The 19384-nt window shown below is 39.8% G+C and overlaps 1 protein-coding gene across 2 annotated transcripts; it reads right to left on the bottom strand.

Annotated features, from left to right (window-relative positions):
• Positions 1 to 15266: 15266 nt before the first annotated feature.
• LORICRIN (loricrin cornified envelope precursor protein) lies at positions 15267 to 17216 on the bottom strand. 2 transcript variants are annotated; one of them, XM_036870169.1, is made up of 2 exons: positions 17181 to 17216; positions 15267 to 15943 (listed from the first exon to the last, which is right to left on the bottom strand). In XM_036870169.1, the coding sequence occupies exon 2, from the start codon at positions 15916 to 15918 to the stop codon at positions 15487 to 15489; it is 432 nt and encodes a 143-aa protein (XP_036726064.1). In that variant the 5' UTR covers positions 15919 to 15943; positions 17181 to 17216; the 3' UTR covers positions 15267 to 15486. The 2 variants fall into 2 exon arrangements, with proteins under 2 accessions (XP_036726064.1, XP_036726068.1); XM_036870173.1 differs by lacking the exon at positions 17181 to 17216 and adding an exon at positions 16158 to 16243.
• Between the last annotated feature and the right edge of the window lie 2168 nt (positions 17217 to 19384).

The following is a 19384-nucleotide window of genomic DNA, read 5'->3' as shown; positions in this document are numbered from 1 at the left end:
ATGTTCCTATAAAAGGGTTTCATCTTCAAGGAATTCATAGAAAAGACTCTGACAAGTACAGGTTTCTGGTAACTGTACTGCTGAACTGAATGAATAAGCATTTTCAGAACTCTAATGAAAAACTGATGAACTCATAAAAGTGCTAACAAAAGATCAAGATAAAAAAAAATTAATTACATGGGGCTGAGTGAACTGATGAGGATGATTATAATTTTTGTGACTTTCTGTTTGAATCAAAAAAAAATCCCACAAGGACTCAGAGGCAAAGAATATAGAAATCAATTTTCAATGCAAAATAAAGGAGCTGCTACAGTGGAGGATTACTGGACTGAATGTCAAAATTATGACATAGTATGAGTGTGTTTCGTGTTTGGTAATTGCAATCATTGTTGCTTTTGTTGTGGTCATCCATTTACAATGCTTGGTGTCAGTCTATTTATCTCTTGTAAAAATAAAATAGAGTGTGTGTGTGTGAAAAAAAATAATGGTGACTAACATTCAATAAACAGATTAAAAGGTGAAAAAAAATTAAAAAAATTGACATATTAAAGTTAAAAAAAAAAAGTTATGAGACCAGAAGGGGGAGCTCCTATGCCCTACAACAACAGCAGAGCCCAACTGGAAAAAGAAAGACTTCCTCTTCTTGCCTGGGAAGAGCTCAGCCAATGAGAGACTGTCATAACTCAGCCAATGAAAAGCCACTATACTTTGAACTCTCAATTCCTCCAATGGATTCTTTTTTGTTATAGCCCTCCTAACTCCATTTTCCCCTCTATAAAAGCATTCTCCTCTTCTTGCTGTGTGGGGACATGCATGTGGCGTGCAGACTCCAAATTGCAATTCTTTGCTGATCCTGAATAAACCAATTTTTGCTGGAGAAATAACTGGCTTTCTATTTGTTTTAGGTCAACATGCATCAGCAATACCTTGGGTAATCATTAAAATGCAAATTCCTGGGTTCCACTCCAGACTCTTTGAGAGGTGAAGCTTGAAAATCTGCATTTATTATGATCACTTCAGGCACGTTTTATGTGCACACAAAGATTTAGAGGTGCGGATCTAGTTCATCCCTTTTGTAAAATTAAGAAATTTAGGTTCAGAGATGACTCTGAACAAGTTGTATGAGGACACACAGCTTTTGTTTGAATTTGCATTGGGATTTGGATTTCAAATCATCCAACTCAGTGCTTTAGGTCCAAATTCAGCCTTGAGGAGTGACCTTACATAAATGAGTTTAACTGCTCTGAACCTCAGTTTCTTCATTTATAAAATGGCAATAGTTTCCACTTTGCCTACATCACAAGAGTGAAGAGTCAAATAAGATGTAGCTGTGAAAGTGTTGTGTAAATTTTGTCATTGTTATTACATTGTTATGTGTATGAAATCAGAGCTCTGGATACAGGGAAAGAGACGAAGGGAAGAGTAGCCAAAAAAAGTAAAAGCATTCATAATAGAAAGACCCAGAAAAGAAAATGACCAGAAAGGTTAACCTTTAGCTGTGTGAATGTGTGTGTATGACTCACTTTTAACCATAGTCAATTAAGTTAGATTTTCCTTTCAGCAGAGAGAGGGGGCAAAATAGATGGAGTCAGAGGTCATTGCTTCAGAAGAGATGTGTGGGGTAGAATTAGCATGTTTTACCAGTGTTCCAGAAATAGATTTTTCTAGATGATAAAAATTCTTACACTATATTAAAAGAAGTCCTCATATGTCAATGCATTTTGTAAAGCTAGGTTATTTTTGACACCAAAACTACAGATGGGCAGTAAAACAAAGAAAAATTGCAAGCCAATCTCTCCTATGTATTCAGATGCAAAATCCTAAAGAAAATTATTAGTAACCCAAATCTAGAAATGAACAAAATGATATGCAATAACTTGACTTTCACTCCAGGAATGCAAATTCCTGTCCACGAATATCGAGAACTCTTATGATTCAACTAGAAAAAGACAGTCACCTTAGTAGAAAAATGGGCAAAATATATGGAAAGACATTTTGTAATAGAGAAAATATGACTGGCCAATAAATATATGAAAAAGCTTGGTCTTATTAGTGATCATGCTGATAATTGAGCTAACTATATAATTTGAGACGTCTAAAAAAGAACAGAAGAATAAACCTGAAGTTCAAGTTAAAACCATAAGACATGCATAAGTTTGTAAAAATTAAAGTGTCTGACAATATCAAGTACTGGTTAGGATGTGGAGGAACAGGAATTCTTATGTAGTTCTAGTGCAGATATAAATTGTAACAACCACTTTGAAGAACAAATGGCATTGGTAAGAGTAAAGATGAAGATGTACATAGTCTAAAACCTGGCAATTCTGCTAATTCTACAGAAACTCTTACATGTGTAACAAATAAATATGTATTAAAATATTACAGTAGCATTGTAAAACTTGAAAATAATTCAATATCATCAACAGTACGATGAATAAATGTACTGTGCGATAGTCACATGTAGAATACTATACAGCAGTGAAAATTAATTTTATGCTTCAAAATTGGTGAATCTCAAAAACTTAATGTGAGGCGATTGGTTCAAGATGACGGAGTAGAAAGACGTGCTCTCACTCCCTCTTGCGAGAACACCGGAATCACAACTAACTGCTGAACAATCATCGACAGGAAGTCACTGGAACTCACCAAAAAAGACACCCCACATTCAAGGACAAAGGAGAAGCCACAATGAGATGGTACGAGGGGCACAATCACAATAAAAATCAAATCCCATAACTGCTGGGTGGGTGACTCACAAACTGGAGAACACTTATACCACAGAAGTCCACCAACTGGAGTGAAGGTTCTGATCCCCACGTCAACGGGAAGAGGATTTGATTGCAGGACTTCGACAGGACTGGGAGAAACAGAGACTCTACCCTTGGAGGGCACACACAAAGTAGTGTGTGCATTGGGACCCAGGGGAAGGAGAAGTGACCCCATAGGAGACTGAACCAGACTTACCTGCTAGTGTTGGAGGGCCTCCTGCAGAGGTGGGGGGTGGCTTTGCCTCACCGTGAGGACAGGGACAGTGGCAGCAGAAGTTCTGGGAAGTACTCCTTGGCGTGAGCCCTCCCAGCATCCTCCATTAACCCCACCAAAGAGCCCAGGTAGGCTCCAGTGTTGGGTCACCTCAGGCCAAACAATCAACAGGGAGGGAACACAGCCCCACCCAACAGCAGTCAAGTGGATTAAAGTTTTACTGAGCTCTGCCCACCAGAGCAACAGGCAGCTCTACCCACCACCAGTCCCTCCCATCAGGAAACTTGCACAAGCCTTTTAGATAGCCTCATCCACCAAAAAAGGCACAGAGCAGAAGCAAGAAAACTACAGTCCTGCAGCTTGTGGAACAAAAACCACATTCACAGAAGGATAGACAAAATGAAAAGGCAGAGGACATTGTACCAGATGAAGGAACAAGATAAAACCCCAGAAAAACAACTAAATGAAGTGGAGATAGACAATCTCCCAGAAAAAGAATTCAGAATAATGAGACTGAAGATGATCCAGGACCTTGGAAAAAGAATGGAGGCAAAGATCAAGAAGATGCAAGAAATGTTTGACAAGGATCTAGAAGAATTACAGAAGAAACAGAGATGAACAATAAATAATTGAAATGAAAAATACACTAGAAGGAATTAATAGCAGAATACCTGAGGCAGAAGAATGGATAAGTGACCTGGAAGACAGAATGGTGGAATTCACTGCTGCGGAACAGAATAAAGAAAAAAGAATGAGAAGAAATGAAGACAGCCTAAGACACCTCTGGGACAACATTAAACACAACAACATTCGCATTATAGGGGTCCCAGAAGGAGAAGAGAGAGAGAAAGGACCTGAGAAAATATGTGAAGAGATTATAGTCAAAAACTTCCCGAACATGGGAAAGGAAATAGCCACCCAAGTCCAGAAAGCACAGAGAGTCTCATACAGGATAAACCCAAGGAGAAACATGCTGAGACACATAGTAATCAAACTGGCAAAAATTAAAGACAAAGAAAAATTATTGAAAGCAGCAAGGGAAAAATGACAAATAACATAAAAGGGAACTCCCATAAGGTTAACAGCTGATTTCTCAGCAGAAACTCTACAAGCCAGAAGGGAGTGGTATGATATACTTAAAGTGATGAAAGGGAAGAATTACCACCAAGATTGCTCTACCCGGAAAAGATCTCATTCAGATTCGTTGGAGAAATCAAAAGCTTTACAGACAAGCAAAAGCTAAGAGAATTCAGCATCACCAAACCAGCTTTACAACAAATGCTAAAGGAACTTCTCTAAGTAGGAAAAACAAGAGAAGAAAAGGACCTACAGAAACAAACCCAAAACAATTAAGAAAATGGTCATAGGAACATACATATCAATAATTACCTTAAACGTGAATGGATTAAATGCTCTAACCAAAGGACACAGGCTCACTGAATGGATACAAAAACAAGACCCAGGGCTTCCCTGGTGGTGCAGTGGTTGAGAATCTGCCTGCCAATGCAGGGGACACGGGTTCGACCCTGGTCTGGGAAGATCCCACATGCCGTGGAGCAACTACGCCCGTGAGCCACAATTACTGAGCCTGCGCATCTGGAGCCTGTGCTCCGCAAAAAGAGAGGCCGTTACAGTGAGAGGACCGCGCACCGTGATGAAGAGTGGCCCCCACTTGCCACAACTAGAGAAAGCCCTCGCACAGAAACGAAGACCCAACACAGCCATAAATGAATGAATAAATAAATGAATAAATAAAAATTAAAAAAAAACCCAACAAGACCCATATATGTGCTGTCTAAAAGAGACCCACTTCAGACCTAGGGACACATACAGACTGAAAGTGTGGGGATGGAAAAAGATATTCCATGCAAATGGAAATCAAAAGAAAGCTGGAGTAGCAACACTCATATCAGATAAAATAGACTTTAAAATAAAGAACGTTACAGGGACAAGGAAGGACACTACATAATGATCAAGGGATCAACCTAAGGAGAAGATATAACAATTACAAATATATATGCACCCAACATAAGAGCACCTCAATACATAAGGCAACTGCTAACAGCTATAAAAGAGGAAATTGACAGTAACACAATAATAGTGGGGGACTTTAACACCTCTCTTACACCAATGGACAGATCATCCAAACAGAAAATTAATAGGGAAACACAAGCTTTAAATGACACAATAGACCAGATAGATTTATTTATAGGACATCCATCCAAAAACAGCAGATTACATTTTCTTCTCAAGTGTGCATGGAACATTCTCCAGGATAGATCACATCTTGGGTCACAAATCAAGACTCAGTAAATTTAAGAATATTGAAATCATATCAAGCGTCTTTTCTGACCATAACACTATGAGATTAGAAATGAATTACAGGGAAAAAAACGTAAAAATCACAAACACATTGAGGCTAAACAATACGTTGCTAAATAGCCAAGAGATCACTGAAGAAATCAAAGAGGAAATCAAAAAATACCTGGAGACAAATGACAATGAAAACACGACGATCCAAAACCTATGGGATGCAGCAAAAGCAGTTCTAAGAGGGAAGTTTATAGCTATACAAGCCTACCTCAAGAAACAAGAAAAATCTCAAATAAACAATCTAACCTTACACCTAAAGGAACTAGAGAAAGAAGAACAAACAAAACCCAAAGTTAGCAGAAGGAAAGAAATCATAAAGATCAGAGAAGAAATAAATGAAATAGCAACAAAGAAAGCAATAGCAAAGATCAATAAAACTAAAAGCTGGTTCTTTGAGAAGATAAGCAAAATTGATAAACCTTTAGCCAGACTCATCAAGAAAAAGAGGGAGACGACTCAAATCAATAAAATTAGAAATGAAAAAGGAGAAGTTACAATGGACACCACAGAAATACAAAGCATCCTAAGAGACTACTACAAGTAATTCTATGCCAATAAAATGGAAAACCTGGAAGAAATGGACAAATACGTAGAAAGATATAACCTTCCAAGACAGAACCAGGAAGAAATAGAAAATATGAACAGACCAATCACAAGTAATGAAGTTGAAACTGTGATTACAAATCTTCCAACAAACAGAAGTCCAGGACCAGATTGCTTCACATGTGAATTTTATCAAACATTTAAAGAAGAGCTAACACTTATCCTTCTCAAATGCTTCCAAAAAATTGCAGAGGAAGGAACACTCCTAAACTCATTCTATGAGGCCACTATCACCCTGATACCAAAACCAGACAATGATACTCCAAAAAAAAGAAAATTACAGACCAATATCACTGATGAATATAGATGCAAAAATTCTCAACAAAATACTAGCAAACAGAATCCAACAACACATTAAAAGGATCATACACCATGATCAAGTGGGGTTTATCCCAGCAATGCAAGGATTCTTCAATATACACAAATCAATCAGTGTGATACACCACATTAACAAATTGAAGAAGAAAAACCATATGATCATATCAATAGATGCAGAAAAATCCTTTGACAAAATTCAACACCCATTTGTGATAAAAACTCTCCAGAAAGTGGGCATAGAGGGAACCTACGTCAACGTAATAAAGGCCATATACGACAAACCCATAGCAAACATCATTCTCAATGGTGAAAAACTGAAAGCATTTCCTCTACGATCAGGGACAAGACAAGTTTGTCCACTCTCATCACTATTATTCAACATAGTTTTGGAAGTCCTAGCCACGGCAATCAGAGAAGAAAAAGAAATAAAAGGAATACAAATTGGAAAAGAAGAAGTAAAACTGTCACTGTTTGCAGATGACATGACACTATACATAGAGAATCCTAAAGATGCTGCCAGAAAACTACTAGAGCTAATCAATGAATTTGGTAAAGTTGCAGGACACAAAATTAATGCACAGAAATCTCTTGCATTCCTATATACTAATGATGAAAAATCTGAAAGAGAAATTAAGGAAACACTCCCATTTACCATTGCAACAAAAAGAATAAAATACCTAGGAATAAACCTACCTAGGGAGACAAAAGACCTGCATGCAGAAAACTATAAGACACTGATGAAAGAAATTAAAGATGATACAAACAGATGGAGAGATACACCATGTTCTTGGATTGGAAGAATCAATATTGTGAAAATGACTCTACTACCCAAAGCAATCTACAGATTCAATGCAATCCCTATCAAATTACCAATGGCATTTTTTACGGAACCAGAACAAATCATCTTAAAATTTGTATGGAGACACAAAAGACCCCGAATAGCCAAAGCAGTCTTGAGGGAAAAAAGCGGAGCTGGAGGAATCATTCTCCCTGACTTCAGACTATACTACAATGCTACAGTAATCAAGACAATATGGTACTGGCGCAAAAACAGAAATATAGATGAATGGAACAGGATAGAAAGCACAGAGATAAAGCCACGCACCTATGGTCAACTAATCTATGACAAAAGAGGCAAGGATATACAATGGAGAAAAGACAGCCTCTTCAATAAGTGGTGCTGGGAAGAATGGACAGCTACATGTAAAAGAATGAAATTAGAACACTCCCTAAGACCATACACAAAAATAAACTGAAAATGGATTAGCCACCTAAATGTAAGACCGGACACTATAAAATTCTCTGAGGAAAACACAGAAGAACACACTTTGACATAAATCACAGCAAGATCTTCTTTGATCCACCTCCTAGAGTAAAGTAAATAAAAACAAAAATTAAAAAATGGGACCTAATAGAAATTGAAAGCTTTTGCAAAGCTAAGGAAACTACAGTCAAGATGAAAAGACATTCCTCAGAATGGGAGAAAATATTTGCAAACTAATCAAAGGATTAATCTCCAAAATATATAAACAGCTCATGCAGCTCAATATTAAAAAAACAAACAACCCAATCCAAAAATGGGCAGAAGACCTAAATAGACATTTCTCCAAAAAAGACATACAGATGGCCAGGAAGCACATGAAAACCTGTTCAACATCACTAATTATTAGAGAAATGCAAATCAAAACTACAATGAGGTATCACCTCACACCAGTTAGAATGGGCATCATCAGAAAATCTACAAACAGCAAATGCTGGAAAGGATGTGGAGAAAAGGGAACCCTCTTGCACTGTTGGTGGGAATGTAAATTGATACAGCCACTATGGAGAACAGTATAGAGGTTCCTTAAAAAACTAAAAAATAGAATTACCATATGACCCAGCAATCCCACTACTGGGCCTATACCCAGAGAAAACCATAATTCAAAAAGACACATGCACCCCAATGTTCATTGCAGCACTATTTACAATAGCCATGTCATGGAAGCAAGCTAAATGCCCATCGACAGATGAATGGATAAAGAAGTTGTGGTACATATATACAGTGGAATATTATTGAGCCATGAATAGGAACGAAATTGGGTCATTTGTAGAGACGTGGATGGATCTATAGTCTGTCATACAGAATGAAGTAAGTCAGAAAGGGAAAAAGAAATATCGTATATTAACGCGTATATGTGGAACCTAGAAAAATGATACAGATGAACCGGTTTGCAGGGCAGAAAGTGAGACACAGATGTAGAAAACAAACGTATGGACACCAAGGGGGGAAAGCGGCAGGGGCTGGGGGTGGTGGTGGGATGAATTGGGAGATTGGGATTGACATGTATACACTGATGTGTATATAATGGATGACTAATAAGAACCTGCTGTATAAAAAAATAAATAAAATAAAATTCAAAAATTCAAAAAAAAGTAAAAAAACCCCAAACTTAATGTTGAGTGAAATAAGCATGTCATAGAAGATAATATAAAGTATGAATCTACTTATATAAACATAAAAATGTGGTTAAAATGAAACATATGATTAGGTATATATTACACATATAGTTAACATTTAAGGAAATGATTTTCTTAAATTCAGGGTGAAGTGGGATTGGAGGCTGTTACTGGGAAGAGGCACCCAATAGGCCTCCAAACTATTGGTAATTATCTATTTCTTCAGATGTGTGTTGAGTATATTAAATTGTTGAGGTATTAGTTTTATTATTATTTTCAGATTGTAACTATACAATAATACCTGTTGAATATATGAAATATTTAACAATTCTTAAAAAGAAAACAAAAATGTATATATTTTCCCCATAAAAAAAACTATAATGCAAGGAAAACAGCTTCATAAAATTAAGTTGATCTGCTAGTAATGTAATTGCCTGCCAGAACAAAAATCAACAGTCTTTTAGAGAAAGAAAGTAGAACCAAAATTCTCAACATTACTAGATGTATTCTCATCCCCCACCCCCCCAAAAAAGCAGATCAAGAGATGACAAGAGGGTGGAGTTAGCAGACTTTAAAACAGTTAGCTGTATGATAAAGAGTAGATAGGAAAAAATGGTCAAAATAGGTAATCAGATGTGAAATCTCAGTAGTAAAATGGGTTCCTCACAAAAGAAACAAATGGACATTCTAAAATAAAAAGTACCATATTTGAAATGAAAAATTCAGTAGATCAGCTTTACAGAAGACTGAATTTAGCAGAAGAATCAGGGAACTTAAAGAAAGGTAAATAGAAATTACTCAAACTGAAATAGAAGAGGAAGATACAATGAATAAAACAGAACAGAGTGTTTAAAACTTGTGGGACAATATCACATCAGCCAACAAATGTGTAGAGTCCCAGAAAGAAAGGAAAAGAGACAAGGGAGAAAGGGAAGAATAAAACTTTGAGGGGATAATGTTAAAAATATTAAAAAATTAATGAAACACATCAAACCACAGGTAAAAGAAACTCAGAGAATGCCATTCAGGACAAATACAAAAGAGATGATATTCAGCCTATTTTAGTCAAAACTACTGAAAACCAAAGATGAAAAGAATACATTTAAAAATCAGTCAGAGAAAAGGAACACATTACACTCAGGGGAAAAATCACTGATTCTTTTACTCTGTCATCTCCATTTTGCTGTTGAGCCTATCCAATGAGTCTTATATTTTTCAATTCTAAAATTCTATTTTACAATTGGTTACTACGTTTTTTAGTTCTAAAAATTTTTACTTGATTCTTTTTTGTATCTTCTATTTCTTTGGCAAAACTTTGTATTTTTTTCATTTGTTTCAAGTGTGTTTGTAATTTCTTGTTGAAGTGTTTTTGTAATATTATCTTTAAAAATCCCTGTCAGATAATCCCCCAATTAGTATTATTTCAGTGTTAGTATCGACAGTATCTTTCCCTGTTCAAGTTGAGACTTTCCTGGTTCTTGATGAGTACTTTTTGATTGTGTGCTAGATATTTTTGGCATTGTGTTATAAGACTCTGGATCTTATTCAAATCTTCTATTATAGCAGGCCTCCCTCTGCTAATACTGCATCAGTGAGGTATGGGGGGTGGTGGTGTTTACTCTCCACCGGGTACAGGTGGAAGTCTAATATTCCCAATCATTTTTTCTGAGATGGCTGGCTAAAGTAGGATGGATATTGTCAAAAACAATTTCTGCCTTGCCGGGTCACCTCTTTTTCAGTCCTTTGAATGGAGAAAGCAGGTATTCTTGGGGCTACTTTCTGCCTGCACCTGTTGGTATTTCTTGGTTGCAGACTTTCTAGAGCCCAATCTGGGCTATATAGAAGGCAAAAAGAAAACCCAGGGAACTTACCACAGTATCATTCCTCAAGTTCTTAGAACTCTAGCTACTCTGCCTTCTTCTCTCCACAGTTCCAGACTCTGCTTATATTTTTGTTATATATTATGCCCAGATATTTTAGTTATACTAAGCAGGGGCAATAGAGTGAAATGCATCTACTCTATCTGGTACAAAACTAAAAGTTCTACTTTCATTAAAAAAATATAAAAATAATACAGTGCATGGACTATAAGATCTTTAAGGCTGCTGTTTTGATTTCTGTAAGTTATGGTTGTAAAATGATGAAGGTGGTGGTGACTCTACAAATGGAAAAATTGGGGAGGAATACTTTGTCTTTTTGTCTCTAGCAGTGACTGGATAGGGAGAGTCCTGTGGCTTTTTGAGATAGCAGGTGTTTTGCTTTGAGTAAATCAATGTTAGCATTTACCTAGAGCTGGTAAAATTAGGATATGAAATGGGGCCTGCAGAGTTCCTGACCAGGCTGATGTTTTACATCTCTTTTGAGGGCTATGCAATTAACAGAGCAACTGTAGCTTCTTCCTTGTTAATTGGAATGCTACCTGTGTTTCCTCATGACCTCTCTGGTGCTGGTGTTTAACATCTCATACACTTATGCTGTATTTTCCCAAGTTGGGTGAAGCTCCTTCAAGAGAGCAGAAAATAGCTCCTTTACTTCCTCCTGTCCCTGCAGGTGCTTAGAAAAGGGTCTTACACAACGTAGAGGCTCATAAATATCTGATAGGACTATTCCTTCTTCTGTGAGTCTGGGTAGCATCAGCTGCTTCTAATGTACAGCACCTGATTTTAGAAATTGCAGACTAGGCTGTGGACTATGAGAGAGCACATCTTTCCAGGGCAGCCCTTTTTAAAAAAAATTTTTATTGAAATATAGTTGATTTACAATGTTGTGTTGGTTGTAGGTGTACAGCAAAGTGATTCAGTTATACATATACATATATATACATATACATATTCTTTTTAAGATTCTTCTCCATTATAGGTTATTACAAGATATTGAATATTGTTCCCTGTGCTATACAGTAGGTCCTTGTTTGGTTATCTACTCCATATATAGTAGTGTGTATATTTTAATCCCAAACTCCTAATTTATCCCTCCCTCCCTTTCCCCTTTGGTAACCATAGGTTTGTTTTCTACGTCTGTGAGTCTATTTCTAGTTTGTAAATAAGTTCATTTTTATCATTTTAAAAGATTCCACATATAAGCAATACCATACGATATTTGTCTTTTTCTGCCTGGCTTACTTCACTTAGCATGATAATCTCTTGGTCCATCCATGTTGCTGTAAATGGCATTATTTCATTCTTCTTATAGCTGAGTAATATTCTATGTGTATATATACATCTTCTTTACCCATTCATCTGTTGTTGGACACTTAGGTTGTTTCCAAGTCTTTAGCTATAGTAAATAGTGCTGCCAGAACATTGGGGTGCATGTATCTTTTCAATTATAGTTTTCTCCAAATGTATGTCCAGGAATGGGATCACTGGATCATATAGTGACTCTGTTTTTAGTTTTTAAAGGAACCTCCATACTGTTCTCCATAGTGGCTGTACCATTTACATTCCACCAACAGTGTAGAAAGTTCCTTTTTCTCCACACCCTCTCCACATTATTATTTGTAGAATTTTTGATCATGGCCATCTGATTGGTGTGACGGGATACCTCATTTTAGTTTTGATTTGCATTTCTCTAAATTAGTGATGTTGAGCATATTTTCATGTGCCTGTTGGCTATCTGTATGTCTTCTTTGGAGAATGTCTGTTTAGATCTTCTGCCCATTTTTGATTGGGTTGTCTGTTTTTTTGATATTGAGCTGTATGAGCTGTTTGTATATTTTGGAAATTAATCCCTTGTTAGTTGCATAGTTTGCAAGTATTTTCTCCCAGTCCGTAGGTTTTCTTTTTTTTTCATTTTGTTTATGGTTTCCTTTGCTGTGCAAAAGCTTTTAAGTTTAATTAGATCCCATTTGTTTACTTCTGTTTTTATTTCCATTACTCTAGGAGACGGATCTAAAAAAATATTGCTGTGATTTATGTCAAAGAGGGTTCTGCCTACGTTTTCCTAGGAGTTTTAGAGTATCTGGTCTTACATTTAGGTCTTTAATCCATTTTGAGTTTATTTTTGTATATGGTGTTAGAGAGTGTTCTAATTTCATTCTTTTACGTGTAGCTGTCCGGTTTTCCCAGCATCACTTGTTGAAGAAACTGTCTCTTCTCTATTGTATATTCTTCTCTCCTTTGTTGTAGATTAATTGACCATAAGTGCATGGGTTTATTTCTGGGCTTTCTATCCTATTCCATTGATCTATATGTCTGTTTTTGTGCCAGTACCATACTGTTTTGATGCAACTGCAACTTCACCAAATCCATTGATGAGGTCTAGTAGTTTTCTGGTGGCATCTTTAGGATTTTCTATGTATGGCATCATGTCATCTGCAAACAGTGACAGTTTTACTACTTCTTTTCCAATTTGGATTCATTTTATTTCTTTTTCTTTTCTGATTGCTGTGGCTAGGACTTCCAAAATTATGTTGAATAAAAGTGGTGAGGGCTTCCCTGGTGGTGCAGTGGTTGAGAGTCTGCCTGCTAATGCAGGGGACACGGGTTTGAGCCCTGGTCTGGGAGGATCCCACGTGCCCGTGGAGCGGCTGGGCCCGTGAGCCACAACTACTGAGGCTGCGCGTCTGGAGCCTGTGCTCCGCAACAAGAGAGGCCGCGATAGTGAGAGGCCCGCGCACCGCGATGAAGAGTGGCCCCTGCTTGCCACAACTAGAGAAAGCCCTTGCACAGAAATGAAGACCCAACACAGCCAAAAAAAATTAAAAAAAAAAAAATAAATAAATTTAAAAAAAAAAGAGATGAAAAATCAAGCCAGCAAATAGAAGATATTAAAAAAAAAAAAAAAAAAGTGGTGAGAGGGGGCATCCTTGTCTTGTTCCTGATCTTAGAGAAAATGTTTTCAGCTTTTCACAATTGTGTATGATGTTAGCTGTTGTCTGTCATAAATGGCCTTTATTATGTTGAGGTATGTTCCCTCTATCTCACTTACTGGAGAGTTTTTATCATAAATGGATATTGAATTTTATCAAAAGCTTTTTTTTGCAGTTTTTTAAAAAGCATCTTTATTGGAGTATAATTGCTTTACAGTGGTGTGTTAGTTTCTGTTGTTTTTGCATCTATTGAGATGATCATATGGTTTTTATTCTTCAATTTGTTAATTGCTGTATCACACTGTTTGATTTATAGATATTAAAAAATACTTGCGGGGCTTCCCTGGTGGCGCAGTGGTTGAGAATCTGCCTGCCAATGCAGGGGACACGGGTTTGAGCCCTGGTCTGGGAAGATCCCACATGCCACAGAGTGACTAGGCCCGTGAGCCACAATTGCTGAGCCTGTGCGACTGGAGCCTGTGCTCCGCAACAAGAGAGGCCGCGACAGTGAGAGGCCCGCACACTGCGATGAAGAGTGGCCCCCGCTTGCCACAACTAGAGAAAGCCCTTGCACAGAAATGAAGACCCGACACAGCCATAAATAAATAAAAAAGACCAAAAAACAAAAAACAAAAACTTGCATTCCTGGCATAAATCCCACTTGATCATGGTGTATGATCCTTTTAATGTATTGTTGGAGTCAGTTTGCTAGTATTTTGTTGAGGATTTTTGTATCTATGTTCATCAGTGATACTGATCTGTAATTTTCTTTTTTTTGGTGAAATCTTTGTCTGGTTTTGGTATTAGGCTGATGGTGGCCCCATAGAATGAGTTCAGAAGTGTTCCTTCCTCTGCAGTTTTTTGGAACAGTTTCAGAAGGATAGGTGTTAACTCTTCGATCCACCTGTGAAGCCATCTGGTCCTGGACTTTTGTTTGTTGGGAGTTTTTAAATTGCTGATTCAATTTCAGTACTGGTGACTGGTCTGTTGATATTTTCTATTTCTTCCTGGTTCAGTCTTGGGAGATTGTACTTTTTAAAGAATTTGTCCATTTCCTTTAGGTTGTCCATTTTATTGGTATATAGTTGCTTGTAGTAGTCTCTTATGATCCTTTGTATTTCTGTGGTGTCAGTTGTAACTTCTCCTTTTTCATTTCTGATTTTATTGATTTGGGCCCTCTCTCTTTTTTTCTTGGTGAGTCTGGTTAAAGGTTTATCAATTTTGTTTATCTTTTCAAAGAAGCAGCTTTTTAGTTTCATTGATCTTTTCTATTTTTTTAAAAGTTTCATTTATTTCTGCTATGATCTTTATGATTTCTTTCCTTCTAATAACTTTGGGTTTTGTTTGTTCTTCTTTCTCTAGTTGCCTTAGGTGCAAGGCAGCCCTGTCTTAAAAAAGCACTGAGCTCAAGGAGTAGACCCAAGGTGGCTACCCAACCCACCGGGGCCTGCTTATTGAAGTCTCCTCCCAGGATCTTTGTGTTTTGGGATCACCTCACGATTTTAAGCCATAAATCAGAGAATTTATATTTTTGGTCCTTGGTTGCCAGCCATTCCTCCCTCCCCTGCTGACTCCCACCTATCCACCCACTATCCGCCAATAGAATAAATATATTTGTTTAATAAATGTCCCTGTGGATGAGTGGATGGAGGAAAAGAGAGGAATGGAATGGAATGGAATGAACGAACTTGGAAGCCACAAAGACGTCTGGAAACGCAGAAATTCTCATGAATTGCAAATTTATTGACTGAGGAGGCACTGGGGTTGGGGGGTAGTTGCACAGAAACCAAGGAGGGAAAACTGCAGAACAAGATGCAGCCCCAGAGCTCAATGGCTTCTTCTGGGTAGATGAAGACGTGAAGGATTGAGAAACCTCAGTGCAATATCATGAGAGCGCTAAGCCCATCGGCGCCCACGGAGAACACCTCCAGCTCCCTCGTCTCCGTGGCGTCCAGGGGGTCTTATTTGCTTGGCCAGGTAGGCGTCTGCTTCTGCTGGGTCTGATGGCAGACCGGGAAGCCCTGGCCATCCCCGGAGCCGCCCCCCGAGGAGCCGCCGCCACTGGAGTTCTTCCCACTGGAACCTCCTCCGCAGCCTCCAGAGCCGTCGCTCCCGGAGGAGCCCCCGCCGCCGCTGGAGCCGCCGCCGGAGCTGCCACCGCTCCCGGAGTGCTTGACTTTTCCACCGGAGCCGCCATCGGAAACACCGGAGCCGCCGCCGCCGGAGCTGCCACCGCTCCCGGAGTGCTTGACTTTTCCACCGGAGCCGCCATCGGAACCACCGGAGCCGCCGCCGCCGGAGCTGCCGCCGCCGCCGGAGCTGCCGCCGCCGCCGGAGGTTTTCCCGGAGCCCACTGGGGGTTGGGGGGTGGGCTGCTTTGTCTGGTGAGACATGTTTGGTTTAAGGAGGAACGGAACCCTGGAAGGAAAGCAGAGAGCATCACTGGACCAGCTGCAAGAAGATGTTGCGGCAGAGGCAGCTGCATCTACGGCAACGCCCGTCGTCCTCTGAGCAGCGCTGCCTGGGCCAGGCTTGATGCTCTCTCTGACTGGATCGGGAAGAGTGCTCAGCTGGGACTGCTAGGATTAGTGCTTTTAGAAAAAAGTTGTGTTTCCCCTGCGAAAGTCTTTACCAAGTTTTAAACAGCCCACTTAGCGGTGCCCATTTCTCTTTCTCTCCCAGCTCTGCTTCTGCCCTCTGCTGTGTGATCTTGGGGCGAATGACCCACACGTTGCCTGTTTCCTCACTTCCTGTAAGATGAGATGGTTTGAGTATTTCACTTCTCAGTTCTCCTCTGATCCCAACACTGAGTTTCTGAGTGCAAATAGAAAATTACCACAAACCTCCACCTAGGGTGGGGGATTTTATCTATCCCTGGCACAACAGAGGGAGGTTTGTCTGAATGTCAGAGGGCTGTTGTACCCCATTCCTTGCAAAAGAGAATTAGTTCAAACTCTTGGTCTGTTCCACTGACCTCAGCCATGATCTCTGGCCAGTTATCAGAAAAGGCGGGCTCCCCCATGGTCCTGTCTGGAAACAGACGAAGGACCCCCATGGTCCTTTGGACCAGCATCTCTGACCAGAAGATATCAACTTTGCTTACACCCAAGCTTGGTTGAGGGAACCCTAACTAGCAGAAAACTGTGTCCCAGCACCTCACAAGTCATTTCCCTCTCAGAACATCTTGTGTAAAACAGGCATTGGGTTCCTATGACTCCTAAAATCTTCCCCATCTGCAGCATTCTCTGAATCATTCTTCCTGTTCTCTGAGAATACATTCAGCCTCTCCTCCTTACAGGTTCACAAGTCCCATCCAGCCCATTCACAGGCTGCCTGGGATAATCTCTGCAGAATGCACCTCTGTGCTGGGCACAGGGCATGTCCCTTACAAGGGTGCCAGAGAGACAGGAGATAGTCTTGTTTTTGTGGCATTTACATTCTGGCCAGAAGATCAGAAACACCATCTGCACTGAAGCAGCTCAGCTCTCTTTCCTGTCTGAAGCCCCTCTAAACATGAATGCAGTTGGAAAGGCAGAGGTCCTGTAGGTCCCAAAGGGGAAAGAGGCCTTGCCTACCTGTCCCCTGGTCCACATAGCCCATGCAGGCCTGAGCAAGGCCAGCTGGGAAGATGAGAGCCAGTAGAACCCACACTTACCCAAAGCACCAGGAAGAGTGAGTGAGGAGAGGAGATGCTGGCTATGTGAGCTGCACTGGAGCTCCTGAGGTTTTATACTCTTGAGTCCTGACTCATCTATTGATCTGGACCAGCCTCTCATGTTTGGCCTCAGTTACGTGATCTATGGCTGTCACCCCACCTCCCTGTGATTGCAGTCACAGGGTGACCCATTCATGAAGATTTTGACATTCTTGAGATGGGAAGCCTCGTGTGTAACTGGCCCCTTCTCTGATGCAACTGTGAGGCAGGCTGGCCAGCAGGGGCGGCCAGCCAGAGTGGACGGCGGACATTGTTTCCAAAACCAATGGCATGGGGTGCATGCCATAACCAGAGGGCTGTGCTTAAGGAATAGGTCTCAGACTCTTCAGGCAGCCTAAGAGAGTCAGTCACACTGGAGATCTTAGTGTTTGGTCCAAGGAGTAGGACTTTTCAAATCCCACTGTTTGGCTTCTGATCCTATTGCTTGGAACTTCTTAGGATTTTATTTATTTATTAAAAAAAATTTTTATTGGAGTATAGTTGATTTACAATGTTGTGTTAGTTTCAGGTGTACAGCAAAGTGACTCTATTATACAAATACATATATCGCCTCTTTTTTTAGATTCTTTTCCCATATAGGCCTTTAAAGAGTATTGAGTAGAGTTCTGGAACTTCTCAGAGTTTTAGAGAGATCCTGTTTCTCCTTTGCGAAAATTTTCTCCCCCAGGATTTCATGTGTGCTTCACTGGGACATTCCTGTTGCTCCCAAGAGAGTGTGTGAGCCCCCAGCATCCAGTTCTGGGTTGTACACCATGGACAGTGCCATAAATAATTGGACACTGGTACCTACTTTGATTTATTCCTGAAGACAGTGAATGTCCCAAAATACTGATCTTCACTACTGACTTTCTTTGCAGAGGAACAAGCTAAAGAGATCAACCATGTGGTCCTTCCCACCATAGCCCTTTGGCTCTGGGTTCCTGTTGTCTTGTGCAGTAACACTGACCTCAGCCTAAGAGGCAGCCTTGGAATGGAATGGACTTGAGATTAGGTGACTGGGTTTGGGTTCTCCCTATGCTACTTGCTAGCTGTGTCACCTGTGTCACCTTGGGCAAAGTCATAGCACCTTACCCAGTGCCTGCACACAGGAGGCACTTAGCAAGCATTTGCTGACTGTTGAATGAACAAAGTTTCTGATGCTCAGTTACCTTGTCTATCAAATAGTAATGGAATGGTAATACCTGTTTCACCAAAGCCACGAGGGAGTCCACAGATGGCTTGAGGCAAGCTCTTATCTAGGAAAATAACTCAAAAATTCCTGGTTGACCCTGGACCAGTAGCTTCAACTCTGTGTATGAAGAGCAGCATTTTTTTAAAAACATATTTATTGGAGTATAATTGCTTTACAGTGGTGTGTTAGTTTCTGCTTTACAACAAAGTGCATCAGTTATACATATACATATGTCCCATATCTCTTCCCTCTTGCATCTCCCTCCCTCCCACCCTCCCTATCCCACCCCTCTAGGTGGTCACAAAGCACCAGGCTGATCTCCCTGTGCTATGCGGCTGCTTCCTACTAGCTATCTATTTTACGTTTGGTAGTGTTTGTATGTCCATGCCACTCTCTCACTTTGTCACAGCTTACCCTTCCCCCTCCCCATATCCTCAAGTCCATTCTCTAGTAGGTCTCTGTCTTTACTCCCGTCTTACCCCTAGGTTCTTCATGACCTTTTTTTTTTTTCTTAGATTCCATATATATGTGTTAGCATACGGTATTTGTTTTTCTCTTTCTGACTTACTTCACTCTGTATGACAGACTCTAACTCAATCCACCTCACTACAAATACCTCCATTTCGTTTCTTTTTATGGCTGAGTAATATTCCACTGTATATATGTGCCACATCTTCTTTATCCATTCATCTGTTCATGGACACTTAGGTTGCTTCCATGTCCTGGTTATTGTAAATAGAGCTGCAATGAACATTTTGGTACATGACTCTTTTTGAATTATGGTTTTCTCAGGGTATATGCCCAGTAGTGGGATTGCTGGGTCGTATGGTAATTCTATTTTTAGTTTTTTAAGGAACCTCCATACTGTTCTCCATAGTGGCTGTATCAATTTACATTCCCACCAACAGTGCAAGAGTGTTCCCTTTTCTCCACACCCTCTCCAGCATTTATTGTTTGTAGATTTTTTGATGAT

This window comes from Balaenoptera musculus, chromosome 1 (assembly GCF_009873245.2).
Source record: "Balaenoptera musculus isolate JJ_BM4_2016_0621 chromosome 1, mBalMus1.pri.v3, whole genome shotgun sequence".
Lineage (NCBI taxonomy): Eukaryota > Metazoa > Chordata > Mammalia > Artiodactyla > Balaenopteridae > Balaenoptera > Balaenoptera musculus.
Note: the sequence above shows the minus strand (reverse complement) of the source record. Positions and strands in the feature narration are given on the sequence as shown.